Below are 13,336 nucleotides of genomic sequence, written 5' to 3'. Positions count from 1 at the left end.
AGCAGGGATCATGTACCCACCTGTCCAGTCGGCTCACCTGAGGCCTGAGACAGTGCGACTCAGGGAACTGGGACGCTCGACATAAGCATTGACAATAACCTTTTCTTCGAGGATGTGAGATACTCATTTAGCTTACCGAGTTTTTTAAATATTCACATGGAAATGTAAAGTATCTACACAAATTTAAAAGAAAATAAAATATCAGTAGTTTAACAAGTTTAGTCTGGCTGTAATTTTTTAACGCATTTTCACTACTGGATATTTTGTTCTAACTACACAGTTCTACCTGATTTTCTTTTAAAAAAAAATCTAAGCAAACTCTGAGAGTTCACAGTACAACGTCATATAAAACCTCAGTGAGATGGAAGGGGGAGGGGCCGTTCTTGTTCCCTGGCAGTCCCCAGCCTCTCATTGGACTGTTCTGTGGTGTCCTGTGTTCCTTTATCCTGGGGGCTAGGGGGAGGGGCTGGTTGGATTCCTAATCATGGTTCCTCATTAGTGGTGGCATTCTGTTACCCTTGAGGAAGGTTCTTGTCTGGTGCGGCTTTAATAAGGAGCCGAGTCTGTCTCTCCGTCTGAGAGGTGGCTGGGCCTCTCTTGCCCGCTCACTGCTTTGGTGCGGCTTCCGACTCAGCGTGCAATGATGTGTTCTCTCCGAACTGCCTGTTCCCACCGTGGGTTTTACATCAAACTGGTCCAGGCCCCAGAGAAAACTCAGCCTTTGGATGGGAAACGGAGGAAAGCTGGGGAGGCTGACTCAGCCTCTGGGTCTGTTCCCTGGAAATGCGTGTGGTGGCAGGCGGCAGGCGGCGGGCGGCGGGCGGCGGGCAGGTCAGTGGTGTTAGGAAGGTCAAGGTCACGTTTTGTAAGTTACTGTGGCCAAATGGATGAGCGGATGGAGAAAGTGGGAGCAGAAGTGTGTGAGGTGTGAGGTGGGCGTGGGCCTGGGGGTGGGGCTGCTGTGGCGGAAGGGCCTCTGAGAGTCAGGCACTGTACACCAACTCTCCTTCTCCTCTGTAGTCTGTTAACCCCACCGGACGGGAAGATCACTACCTCAGTTTTGAGCCAAGCTTTATTAAATTCTGGCCAGAACAATGGACACTGACGAACCCATACCCAGATTCTCAGAGTATGGCATGGAAGTACATTAGCCAGGGGCTTAAAAAGGCAAAGCCCACAAGGCTGCTTATTTCCTGCCTACATCCAATAGGAGGCAAGCGTGTATTGTGAGGTGCTTCCTGCCCGTGTACCTCCTGCCTGCATGTGATCAAGCCGGCTGGTTTAGTTGGGATAACCAAGCTTGTTTACAGAAGCAAACAAATGCTGGCTTGTTATCTTATGTGAACAGCCCCCAGCATTTGAGGAAATTGTCTGTCTTTGTGCTGTTGGGCTAACAGGCTAGAGGTTTTTTTGTTTATAGACCTCTTAAGCATAGTAATTTAAACGTAAAACCTAACTTCGTCCTCACAGCACCTCAGCCATGTGCTGGTGTTCTTACCCTCTTTTAGCTGTGGGAACTGTTGGATGGCAGGGGTTACCCATGGAATCCTCTCTTCACCCTGCTGTACTGCAGAGCGGGCAGATCTAACCTCACCGTCCGGCCTCTGCGGCCTGCTACATGGTGCAGACATTGTCTGTGACGTACACCAGTGTGTATTGCTAGCAGCTCCGTGGTCCTCTGGCTGTTACCCTGTGGACTTTAGCCCTCTGCTGAGAAGGACATGTATGAGTATTTTCTGTGTACTTGGGAACCGTGTAATGAACTCCCACAGGCTCTCTTGGATTTCGAAGGCCAGGTCTGCCCATCAAGGTCAGCTGAGGAGCTGCTGGGAGCGGCATCTCCAGATGATGTCATCCCTTCCTGGTGCATGCTCTACCCTGCTGGAAAAGAAAGCTGGAGGATGACATGTTGCTGGAGGGGAGGGCACTGTGCTGGGAAATGGCCTTTTACGACCAGATCTTGTTGAAAATTTGAATCTCTTCTGTTAACACTTAAACTCCACTACAGGCAAATGAAGACCCGATGGTCCCCCTGCCCAGTCCTGAAATGTCAGAGCCAAAGGAGAGGAGAGGGACTGGAGGGTTCTAAGGGTTGGGTATGCTACGGGTCCCACCCAGACTCACCTTGACGTGTAATTGCAGGACTTTAAGAAGCTGCATGCTGCATGGCGGTGTCTCCTAAAGGCACACGGGGGGGGGGGGGAACACAACTCAGCCCAGCTTTAAAGGAGGACGCCATGAACTGTTCTGAGTGAGACACATGCCGTCTCTCAGGCTTCCCTGGCGGCTTACAATCTCATGTCTTCTTGCCCTTTATTTTGTATACTTAGCCACGTTCCCTTACACCATTCTAAAAGAAGCTGGTGACAGTAAGTATGGGTCTTTTTGAGTGAGCTGATTCCCTCAGTAAGAGTTAGTAAGCAGAAGAGTCAAGAGCAAATGTGAGAAGGGCTTCCTGGAGATGACCTCAGAGCGACAGCGCGTTGTGCCTCTCAGAGGGTGGGTTCTCTCAGCCCCCGTGGGCGGCAGGGCACTTGTGTGTGCTAGAGGAATGGCTTTCCCCACTTGTTCTGGCAGGCCATTATTCCTGATTAAGTACTAGATTTATGGTTCCTGACATCAGCTTAATGAATTCTAATACACTTTTAACAAAGGCAAGACCCACTTGGTCATATTTATAACTTTAAAGAGGCTTGCGTGTGTTCCACACGGAAGATGTCCCCGTGCTTACTGACTTGGAGTCGCCCTGTAAGCCCAGGGGAGCAGAGCACCCATTAGTGCACATGAAGGAGCTGCGTGCGAGCACTCAGTAGACAGCGCACGGGGTAGTGTCTGTGGGTGACTCAGGCCTGCCCTTTCTCTTCTGCTCCCAAGATCCAGTGTCTCATTCATGGCTGCTCGTGTGTGTGTGCGTGCGTCCGTGCGTGTGTGTGTGTGTGTGTGTGTGTGTGTATGTGTACACATTCTACATTCTTAATTTAAAAACATCATCAACATCTTTCCTACAAATCATACTGAGCCAGGTGCTTTATTAGCATGCTGACAGCCTCAGCAGACTGGCCTAACACTGACTGGGGAGAGGAATGAGAGGCCGGATAAGAAGGAACCGTGTTGGCTGAGGTGGTGGGCTGGGCAGTGGGAGCCTGCCTGGTTAGATGGCCAGTGAGGTGACCATAGAGTTAGTTTGGTGGGGTCGTCGGACTGCCAGAATCCAGCTAGGCAGCTCGGGCTTTATTTTCTGGTGTCTGTTTGCTGTCTGTTCTGCTAATTTTACTCAGAAAATCTAAGTCCTGGGTTCAGAATCTCTGGCTCAGAAACAGACAGGCAGTTTTGTGACAGCCATTTGGTCCTTAGCTCCAACCCCGCTGAACGAGGTTTCAGTTTTTTCATGTCTTTCTGGTGTTTTCAACAGGCAGAAAGGGAGCGGTATCTATCTCCTCAAAGATGGATGCTTTTCCTTTTTCCTACAGAACCAGCAAAGGCATCTAAAGACGTCTGTCTCTTTATGCCCCGACCTGCCTGGAGGATTTAACTGTTGAGGCAGATCGTGTGCTGTGTGCGCAGTAACATGCAGAGCCCTAGTGTGGTCCCGTCTGCAGCACTGAGATTAACAACTGAAGCATTGCATTGGCCCCGAGGGTGGCCATGCCTGGACCTTCTCTAAGACATCGAGACAAGACTGGCAGTCCGTGGTCCTCCTTGCTTTACTGTGATAGTCTCAGTGGGTACATTAGTCAACAAGATGAGGCCCGATAATGGATTCTAGTTCTTTTCTCTTGAGAATGTAGGTGCAATTAAATAATGCTAGCAGTTTTCCAGAGTGGGTGCACTGGGGGTGTTCAGAACATGTTCAAAGAGAAGCCATAGTCATAGCCAAACTGTTGGGAAAAGAGGAAGCACGTGGTTGAGACGGCTTAGCGAAGTCTGAGTGACCTCAGCCCTTTCCCTAAGTCCAGCTCTGCGAAGATACACCAGATTTCCAGCCACCATTTCGGAGGCTGAACTTTCCCTCTGATGTCCCGCTCTCCTGTAGCCCACCCCCACCCCGCCCCATACCTCCTCTTTCTCATTCAGGAGGTTCCTTCTGATGTTCTCTAATTTTTCCTTTCCCGACACAGTAGCTCTTCAGTCTAAAGTAATCAGTTATACTTGAAAGAGTATCTTTTAGTTTTCATTATATCGTCTTCCCTGAAGACTGGGCATATTCTAGCTGTTGGGACAGAACCTGGCACAATTAGGTGATGCCTTTCTGTTGCCAGTGCCACCATGGGTGATTTCAGAGGTGTGCTATGCGGACTTCACTGGTATATTAGGGTGGAATGTTATTAGTAATAGATAATACTCATAAATAAATATTCATTTAAAATACTCGTACTTTACAGGACATACTGATAATGCCAGAGATTTGAGCTGTTTAGCTTTATGCCAGCTTGACACGAGGTAGGGTCATCTGGGAAAAAGGAATCTTAGCTGAGAAAATGCCACCATAGGATTGGCCTGTAGGCCAGTCTGTACGCCATTTTGTTGACTGGTGACTGCTGTGGGCCGGACTAGCCCACTGTGGGCGGTGCCACCCCTGGGCAGGTAGTTGTGGATCATAAGAAAACTGAGCAAGTCACGAGACACAAGAGTGAGCGGCCCTCCTCCACAGCCTCCACACCAGCTCCCGCCTCCAGGTTCCTGCCAGGCTTGAGCTCCTGCCTCCATTCCTTTGAAGATGGATTTTGATGTGGAGGCCGGAACAGAGAGAAGCCTTTTCCTCCCTGAGCTGCTGTGGGTCCTGGTGCTCTCTCACCGCAGTAGGCACCTGGCTAAGGCAGCCTGGAATCCTACATTTTAGCAGAAGGCCACTTGTGCTGTTTCTTTTCTACATCCAGGAATCTGCCGGTCCAAAGTGTTCTGATATGTATGACAGTCTTGAGATGGAGGAGAGGAGGTGTGTACTTCCACCAGAGAGCATTCTCCCAGTCTCCCCATGCCCTGACACGCCTCAGCAAGTCGGCTAGGCGCTGTTGTGCCGCTGATTTTGTTTTACAAAGAAAAGGAGAACTAGACAGATGCTAGTGTAGCCCCAAGGCCCCTGAGCACATTGGATGGTGGGGCGCACACTGTGGAGGATGAGCAGTCTCAGAAACTCATGGCGAGTGAAGGAAGCCTATGACTTGGCAGCTCTCAGGACACTTTGAAGGTCAGGCTGGCCTCCTACTCAGAGAGATCTGTCCATCTCTGCCTCCTGAGTGCTGAGATGAAAGGCATTTGCCACCACTGCCTGGCTAAGCCAGAGAGTTTTTTTTTTTGTTTTTGTTTTTTGTTTTGATTTTTGTTTTTTGAGACAGGGTTTCTCTGTGTAGCCCTGGCTGTCCTGGAACTCACTCGGTAGACCAGGCTGGCCTCGAACTCAGAACTCCGCCTGCCTCTGCCTCCCAAGTGCTGGAATTAAAGGCGTGTGCCACCACTGCCTGGCGAGAGTTTTTTTTTTTTTTTAAAGACGTATTTATTTTTATTTTGTGTATGGGTGTTTGACCGCGGGTGTATCTGTGCACTACGCACTGGGTGTGCAGTTCCACAGGCCCGACACAGCTCATTAGCTCCTCGAGGACTGGAGACAGACGGTTGTGGGCCACTGTGAGTGTGCTGGGAAGCAGACCCAGGTCCCCTGCAAGAGCAGCGAGAGTCTCTCACTGCTGAGCCGTGTGTGCAGCCACCAAGGGTCTCACACAGTGACGGCAGCATGAACATAGACGTAGAAACTGACACTCACCCAGTGGCCCAGACTGACCTCCAGCGTTTAGCCAACCTAGGTGAGGCGTCACACCTGCAGGGAGCCTGGCTTTACAGGATCTTCAGTTTGGTTTTGGGCATGTTAATTGCGATAGATGAGTGAGTGGTTCTCAGCCTGTATGTGTCGACCCCCTTGTGGAGGTGACCGACCCTTTCACAGTGGTCACCTAAGACCACCGGAAAACACAGGTGTTCTCTTTACAGTCTATAACAGCTGCAACATTACAGTTATAAAGTAGCAACAAAGATAATGGAGTTTTTGTTTGTTCTTTTGTTTTATGGTTGGTGGTCATCCCAACATGAGTTGTATTCAAGGCTAATGTGTTAGGAAGGCTGAGAACCAGCTCTGTAGAGAGAGATTGGAAGATGCATGGTGGCATATACCTGTAATCACAGACCGAGGCAGGAGAACTGGACGGAGCCAGCCCGGGAGACCAAGCTAGGATACATAAGAAGATTCAAAACAAGGGGTGTGGGGGTCATGTGTGGACGTGAGCTTGAAACCCAAAGAATGGGTGCCACTAAAGAAGAGAACAAGGGTCAGGGGTCACCCCTCCCTGTGGTGGTGGATTGTCGGCATCTGAAGGCTGCTGTCAGACACAGTGGAGCTCTGAACACCAAGGAAGAGGGGGCCTGACACGTGGTGGGCTCTCCACAGAGTCTGTGGAACTGAGAAATATGCTGTGACAGAGATAGGGTGAGTGGGTGCCATCCGATGCCCTGACTGAGCACTGCTTTAGTAGGGGGCGGGGACAGACGCCACAGTCTGAGCGAGGCCGAGGAACAGGAATTTGGTGAGGAAAGGGAGGGAGGGTGGTGTTTGGTGTTTGCCATGTGACCTAACTGCTACTAAAGAAGATTGATCTCACCCCCAAAGAATTATTGCTAACAGGTCATCTTCCCCCACATCCTGATAACTTTTCTCTTCCACATCCTATGCTGGGTGGTGGGCTAGAGGAGAGGTTGGACCCTTATTAAAGTAGGTTGCAAAACTGTGCACCTAAAGTTCCTGATGGGGAAGGAAGGAGAGGGGAAGACGGGGTCAGGCAGCTTGTCAGTGGGATGGCTTCTTAAGGTCAGCCATGGAAGGATGGACAGAGAGGGAATGAGGGTAGCTCGTGCAGGGGGTGGGACAGGGAAGAGTCAGTCTCCACAGGAGGGCCCTGCCTTCCAAGCGGAGGTGAGAAGCAAGGACAGAGGTGAGAAGCAAGGACAGCTGGGGGAAGGGAGTGGGCACAGATTGGACTCAAGGACTCCCTGCAAGGACCGGGAGAGCCTTGGGGACCGTCTGGACGCAGAGCAGCAGGACTCGGGTGGAAGCGGCACACAGGACTCTGAGGATTAGGTTTGGGAATGGCTGAAGCTTTGATGCTGAGCTGGAGGCTGGAAGAAGGTGGTGGAAGTCAGGTTGAAGATGAAAAACCAGAGGGGTTTATAGGAGGAGGAACGGGGAGCAGGAGACGAGAAAGGAGGGGTACGGGCCAATCATGTTCCATGTTCTCTGCTCTTTGTGCACTAGCTTTAATGTCTGTCCCTAAATGCAGCCTCATTCCTTCTGACGTACCGTGTCTGTCAGTAGTCTACATGGTGTAGGTCCCGTGCAGAAGCTGGGCCCCGCCTGGTCTGCCATCATGGTGTTGAAGACAGTGTCCTAGTTACTTGACAGCCCCATCAGTTAATAAAAAAAACAAGCTTTAGTGTTCTTTTAAAAAGATGAATCAAGTGCCGTGGTGGCGCACGCCGTTAGTCCCAGCACTCAAGAGGCAGAGGCAGGCTGATCTGAGTTCGAGGCTAGCCTGATCTACAGAGTGAGTTCCAGGACAGCCAGAACTATGCAGAGAAAAGCAAAACAACAATTAACAAAGAATCTAGAGAGAGCAGATGACTTGTTTATGTCATACAGCTAGTGGTGAAATGGAGTTTTGAACCCAGGGCAGGCTGACTAGAACCTTAACTGGCCTTAACCGCTTTTCTAAACTCTCTCTCTGCCAAGACCTGCCACAGTTACCTTATAGGAATTGTCTCTTCAAGCATCACTCACATTGCCCTGTAATATATAAACAATGAGTAACATATGTAATCATAGCTTGTAAGTCAGATTCCCTCCCTTCTTTCTCCTCCCTCTTTCCCTCCCCCTGCCCTCTTCCCCTCCCTCCCTTACCTCCTCCTGCTCCCCATCCCTTGCGCATGCTCAGCTGTTCTGCCACGCCCCTTCCCATGCCCTAACACAGGGCCTGCTCTGCCGGTCACGGTCACGTGCTTCCTCGGCCTCCCCACGCGTCCCAGCCATCATGCACTTTCTCACAGGTAGTACGATTAACGATGTACACATTCTTTGATTGTCACAATATCTTACGAGGTTTCAGCCAAGTACAGCACAGAAGAAGACACAACTCCTAGGTGTGTGTGTTTGAGTGGGGGGTTGCCTATGAAGTTTAATCGTTCCAGAAGTGACCAGTACAAAAACCTGTGATCTTTTTGCTCTTAATCATGCCAGACTCCTTTTGTGGAAGGAGTTCTCTCTGAGTTTTCTGCTTCCATCCAGGTCATAGAACTCTGTATGTGGGGGTTCGGATGCCGCTGGGGAGGCAGAGCCATAGGCACCACCGAACTCATGGCCAGAAGCACCGGAGACGAGGAGGGCGGGGCAAAGGAGCCAGCCAGGGCGAGGAGGGCACGGAAGCCTTGGCCCACGGTAACACCCTGGAGAGAGATGGGGGAAGTACACTGGGGAGAGAGGACGGGGTCCATGGTGGGGAGGCGTGGCAGTGCAGGAGGGGCATAGCCATTTAAAGTCATTGCCTGAGGTTCCCAAGAGGAAGGAATGCTTCTAAGTATTAAAAATGCCTTCCTGAAAATTTACATTTCAGCACCGCAATCAACACTGCCAGAATTTCTTTGCTAGAGAATTAGCCATTTCTTTTGATTGAAACTTGTCGGATCGCTAGGAAACTAAAAACACAATGAAACCTTATGTACTTATGTGCTCAGGCATTTTGCCTCCTTTTATGTTTGTGTGCCATGTGCATGCCCACTGCGCGTGGAGGCCAGAAGAGGGCGCCAGATCCCCTAGGACTGGACTTACAGCCTGTTGTGAGCTGCCATGCAGGTGCTTGGAACTGAACCCAGGTCTCTAGAAGAACAGCCAGTGTCCTTAACACCTGAGCCTTCTCTTCAGCCCTGGTTTCTAGGTTCTCCTGGGACTTCTGCCGGTGGTCTCAGTTGACAACTCTGCTCCCTTGTGGAGATGCTTCCACAGAAGTGCTTTTTAATCTAAGAACAAAGGAACGCTTAAACCTGTATTCAGGGTGTCTTCTATATGTCCCAAAGCTGCTAGGCAGAATGCTATCTTTGTTCTGAGTTGCAGGCTGGTTCACATGCAGACCTTTCTCTCTCTGGTTGGTTTCCCAGACACCCCGTCTCAGCGTGTTCAGTTCATTCTTGGCACTGAGGAAGACGAGGAACACGTCCCTCATGAGCTGTTCACGGAGCTGGACGAGATCTGCATGAAGGAGGGGGAGGATGCCGAGTGGAAGGAGACGGCCAGGTGAGGGTCGGGCAGACGCCTGCCTGCCGCAGCCCCTCTCCACAGGCCAGGCCTGCTGGCCTCTAGTCTCTTCTCGGGTGATGTTGTGAGCAGTAAGCCTGCCTCCGGCTCTCCGTGGTGCAGTGTCAATGCATGCACTGCTGTGGACATTTTCCATGGCAGAGAGTTAAGCAGACCAGTTGGCAGCGAGTGTTCCGTGCTTGTCTTTGTGGGTTTCTAAAGTCACACAAAGCACTGATATAAAAATGGTATTTTATGACTGTGGCATCAGTGTGTCCAAGTGTTAGTTTTAAGAACTATGCTTATTATAGATAATTTAAAAACTAAAGATTTTTAAGAGGCTGGAGTGATGGCTCTGTAGTTGGGAACACTGACTGCACTTCCAGAGGACCCAGGTTCGATTCCCAGAAACCACATGGCTCGCAACTGTCTGTAACTCTGTGGTCTGACACCGTCATACAGATACACGCAGAAAAAAGACCAATGCACATAAAAATTAATATTAAAAAATTTAAAAACAAATATAAGCAAAAGAAAATGGCCGTTACCTTCAATCCTCCTGTCTAAGGATAAAACAAGGGATATATTTGGGCCTTAGACATATGTGTTTGTAATTTTAAGTTTGTCTTTGAATAAAAAAGGGATTAGATTTGCAGCGTGCCACAGCGTGCTGTTCCGTGTACTGTGTGTGTGAACGTTAGCCGGGTGTTAGTGTTCAGTGTGACAGTTCAGGTTTTACGCCTTGCAGACCCCCATCCTCTGTCTCTGGCGTCTCATTGTTGGCAATGCTTGCAGGTGGCTGAAGTTTGAAGAGGACGTCGAGGACGGGGGAGAGCGTTGGAGCAAGCCTTACGTGGCCACGCTCTCTCTGCACAGCCTGTTTGAGCTGAGGAGCTGCCTCATCAATGGCTCTGTCCTTCTGGACATGCGTGCAAGTAGCATAGAGGAGATCTCAGGTACGGGCAGGCAACCGGCAGAGGAGTTGGGCGTAAACTCGGAAGTGTGAGAGCTAAGCGTTCTGGCACACGCCCGTAACCTGATGTTGGGAGGCTGGAGAGCAGAATGTCAGGTTTCAGGTCTGAACTATATAGAGATACTTTATCTCAAGCAAAACAAAACAGAACATTGAAGCCAGAAAGGAAGAAAATTAAAGGGCCGTTGAGACAGCAGCATAGGTAAGTGTTTGCTGTGCCAGCTGGGCAGGCGACCTTAGTGCCGTCTGTGATGGACTGACGTCTGGAAGCCATCGACTGACCTCCATGAGCATACCATGGCTCTTCCTTTCGTCACACACAAGCACTCACGATAACAGTAACAGTAATATGATAATAACATCTTTTTAAAATTAAAGGTTTAAAAGCACAAAATCTGCCTTCTAGCAGAGAGATGCAGGAAGTGAGCCATGCATCCGACATTTAAGCACGGCAGCAGGGTCGCCCGTCGGATGGAGTTTTCTGATGTGAACGGATGCTAAGTGGGGGGGGGGATGCGTTGGGGAACACAAGTGTCTAAGTGATTCTGCCTCTCTGAGGATCTTGGGGACCTGGGGACCGAGGTCAGTACTGATGGAATCCTGTGTCGACTCCTTTGAAAGGCGGTGCCTGGGTGTGCCACCAACTATGGGAAAAGTAGAATTAAAAAAAAAAAAGTGAGTTCCGTGTCAGGGTCCTGATGACTGTTCCAGAGGCAGCTGAGGCCGTGAGCGGCCATCAGAGAAGCTGTACAGTTTATATGCCGAGGGCCAGGAGGCGTCACATGGGTAAAGTAATCACAAAGGCGAGCTGCACATGGCGGGTCAGCCTTTGCACGAGGCAGGCAAGCTGCACGTAGCAAAAACGTGTTTTTTCATGGAGGCCTATAAACAAGTAACAATAGCCAGGTGTAATCAGTAATCTGAAGTGAACTCAGTGATATCTACTACACCTGGCAGGGCATGAAAGCACATTCTCAGTTTTTGAAGAAAACTGTATTCCAAGGCAGCGGTGGGTGAAAGGGCACAGTTTCCAGTGCAGCTCAGGTAGAATTGATGACAACAATCTGATGGACTGTTCTAGACATAAAGGGAAGTGCAGGAGCCTGGCTTCCTGGATCACTAGGAATGAGCAGGTCAGGTGGGCGGGAGGAAGATGGGCTTGTTTTGTACTTGCTAAGTTCTAGGTGTGCCGGGAGTCCAGATGGTGGTGTCTCTGGGTAATTAGAGCTGCCGTGACACTTGGGAGATAGATCTGAACCTGAAATGAGCCTCTAGGTTTTCTAAAGGTGGTTGAGGGTATTGCAGTCAGCAGTAGGGGTGGGGACTCCACCTGTCTAAGGCTCAGGAGTCGTAGGTCGGGTGAAAGAAAAGTGTTGTCCTTGGAGGCTGAGGGTCAGGAGTGCTCAGTGGTGACACAAAAATCAGACAACAGCCACCAAACCTGCGTTAGCCTCCTAGGACCCCTGGGACACATCTCCATGAATGTGGTGGCTCATGCCTGCAATCCCAGCACTCAGAAGTTAAGGCAGGTAGAGCAGGTTCAAGACTAGCCTGGGCTTGTAGCAAGATCATGTCTCAAAACCAACGAACCAATCGGTAAGTTTGGAAATCAGAAATCTGACACGAGCTTTAGTTTGGGCTATGTTCCTCAAAGGTTCACAGCGGGAACGTCTCCCCTTGGTCCTTCTGGCTTTTAGCTTCGGGAGCTACAGGTGGGTCAAGAATAATGGAACTAGGAATAGGATATAGGGCCTGAAACCCTAGACATTTATCTAGAGTCTGGCTGACAGTACCAAGTGAGTACCTCCCACCCACACCATTGGGCTTGATAGTTTTAAATGCTGGCTATTGTCCTGGGGTGAGCAGATAATTAATGTAAGTAATACATTTTTGAATTTACTATTTCATTTTTAATGCATGAGTGCGCCTGCATGTATGCATGTACCACATGTGTGCTGCCTTAAGAGGCCAGGGAAAGAGGACATCGGGTCCCCTGAAATGAGTTACAGACAGCTGAGTTGTCATGTGGGTGCTGAGAACTGAACCTGGGTCCTCTGGAAGGAAGAGAGCCTATACTCTTAACCTCTGAGGCACTGTCCAGCCCCAATTTAATTATTCTTATAGGTTCCACTTTCAGAGCCAGTGGGGCTCACAGTCGCAGTGTCCCTGTCGAGCCCATCAGTGCTGAGTCCTTAGGGGAGGGAACAATAGAGAAAGAGAATAATGGTGGGTCTGAGCCAGCCAGACCCAGTGTGAACCCTTGCTCCTCAGCAAGTGCGAAGGAGTGGTCTGACCTGAGAGTTAAGAACACTTACCGCGTGTTCAGAGGACCCAAGTTTGGTTCCCAGCACCCGAATCATGTGGCTCACGGCCACTTGTAACTCCAGCTCCAGGGGATCTGATACGCTCTTCCAGTCTGCATGGACACTTGCACATGTGGCAGACACATACATAAATAGAAGTCAAGTATATTTAAAAATATAATTAAAATTGTCATAAAAATACCACCCCGGGCACATATTCAAGCCCAGTAGTCTTTGACTCTCAAAGCAACGAGATGAGCCAAGCATAGCGGCACATGCCAGCATGGAAGTCCGATCTTAATTTTTTAAGATTTATTTATTTTATTTCATATGTATTGAGTACTTTGGTTGCATGTGAGTACATGCCTGGTGCCCTCAGGACCCAGAAGAGGAGGTTGAATCTCCTATAACTGGAGTTACAGATGATTGTGAGACTCGTTTGAGAAACCTACGTGGGTTCTGGGAATCGAACCCAGGTCTTCTGTAAGAGCGCCTAGTGCTGTTCACCACTGGGCCATCTCTCTAGTCTGTGTAAGCCCCACTTCTGCAGGAGGGTCACATGAGCCCAGGAGTTCATGCCCAGCCTAGACAGCACAGTGACAGCCCTTCTCTAATATCAGATGTGTTGTCACTGCTGTGTGGATGACGGGTGACATTCCCTAGCCACCTGATACTGGTCCTCTGCTCCTGACCTCGAGGTTCGGGTGTTGATGGAGTCTCTGGTCCTGACCT

The 13,336-nt window shown here is 49.9% G+C and overlaps 1 protein-coding gene across 1 annotated transcript in view; it reads left to right on the top strand.

Annotated features, from left to right (window-relative positions):
• Window positions 1-13,336, top strand: part of Slc4a8 (solute carrier family 4 member 8) — a 57,778-nt gene that overhangs the window by 14,155 nt on the left and 30,287 nt on the right. The window contains exons 3-5 of the mRNA XM_028782247.1: window positions 8,327-8,476; window positions 9,193-9,328; window positions 10,124-10,284. Of these exons, the coding sequence (XP_028638080.1) occupies window positions 8,327-8,476; window positions 9,193-9,328; window positions 10,124-10,284 (447 nt within the window). The remainder of the gene's footprint in view (window positions 1-8,326; window positions 8,477-9,192; window positions 9,329-10,123; window positions 10,285-13,336) is intronic.

Source organism: Grammomys surdaster, unplaced genomic scaffold (genome assembly GCF_004785775.1).
Source record: "Grammomys surdaster isolate TR1022 unplaced genomic scaffold, NIH_TR_1.0 724, whole genome shotgun sequence".
Classification (NCBI taxonomy): domain Eukaryota; kingdom Metazoa; phylum Chordata; class Mammalia; order Rodentia; family Muridae; genus Grammomys; species Grammomys surdaster.
The sequence above is the reverse complement of the archived record's forward strand: the minus strand, read 5'-3'. Positions and strand labels throughout refer to the sequence as shown.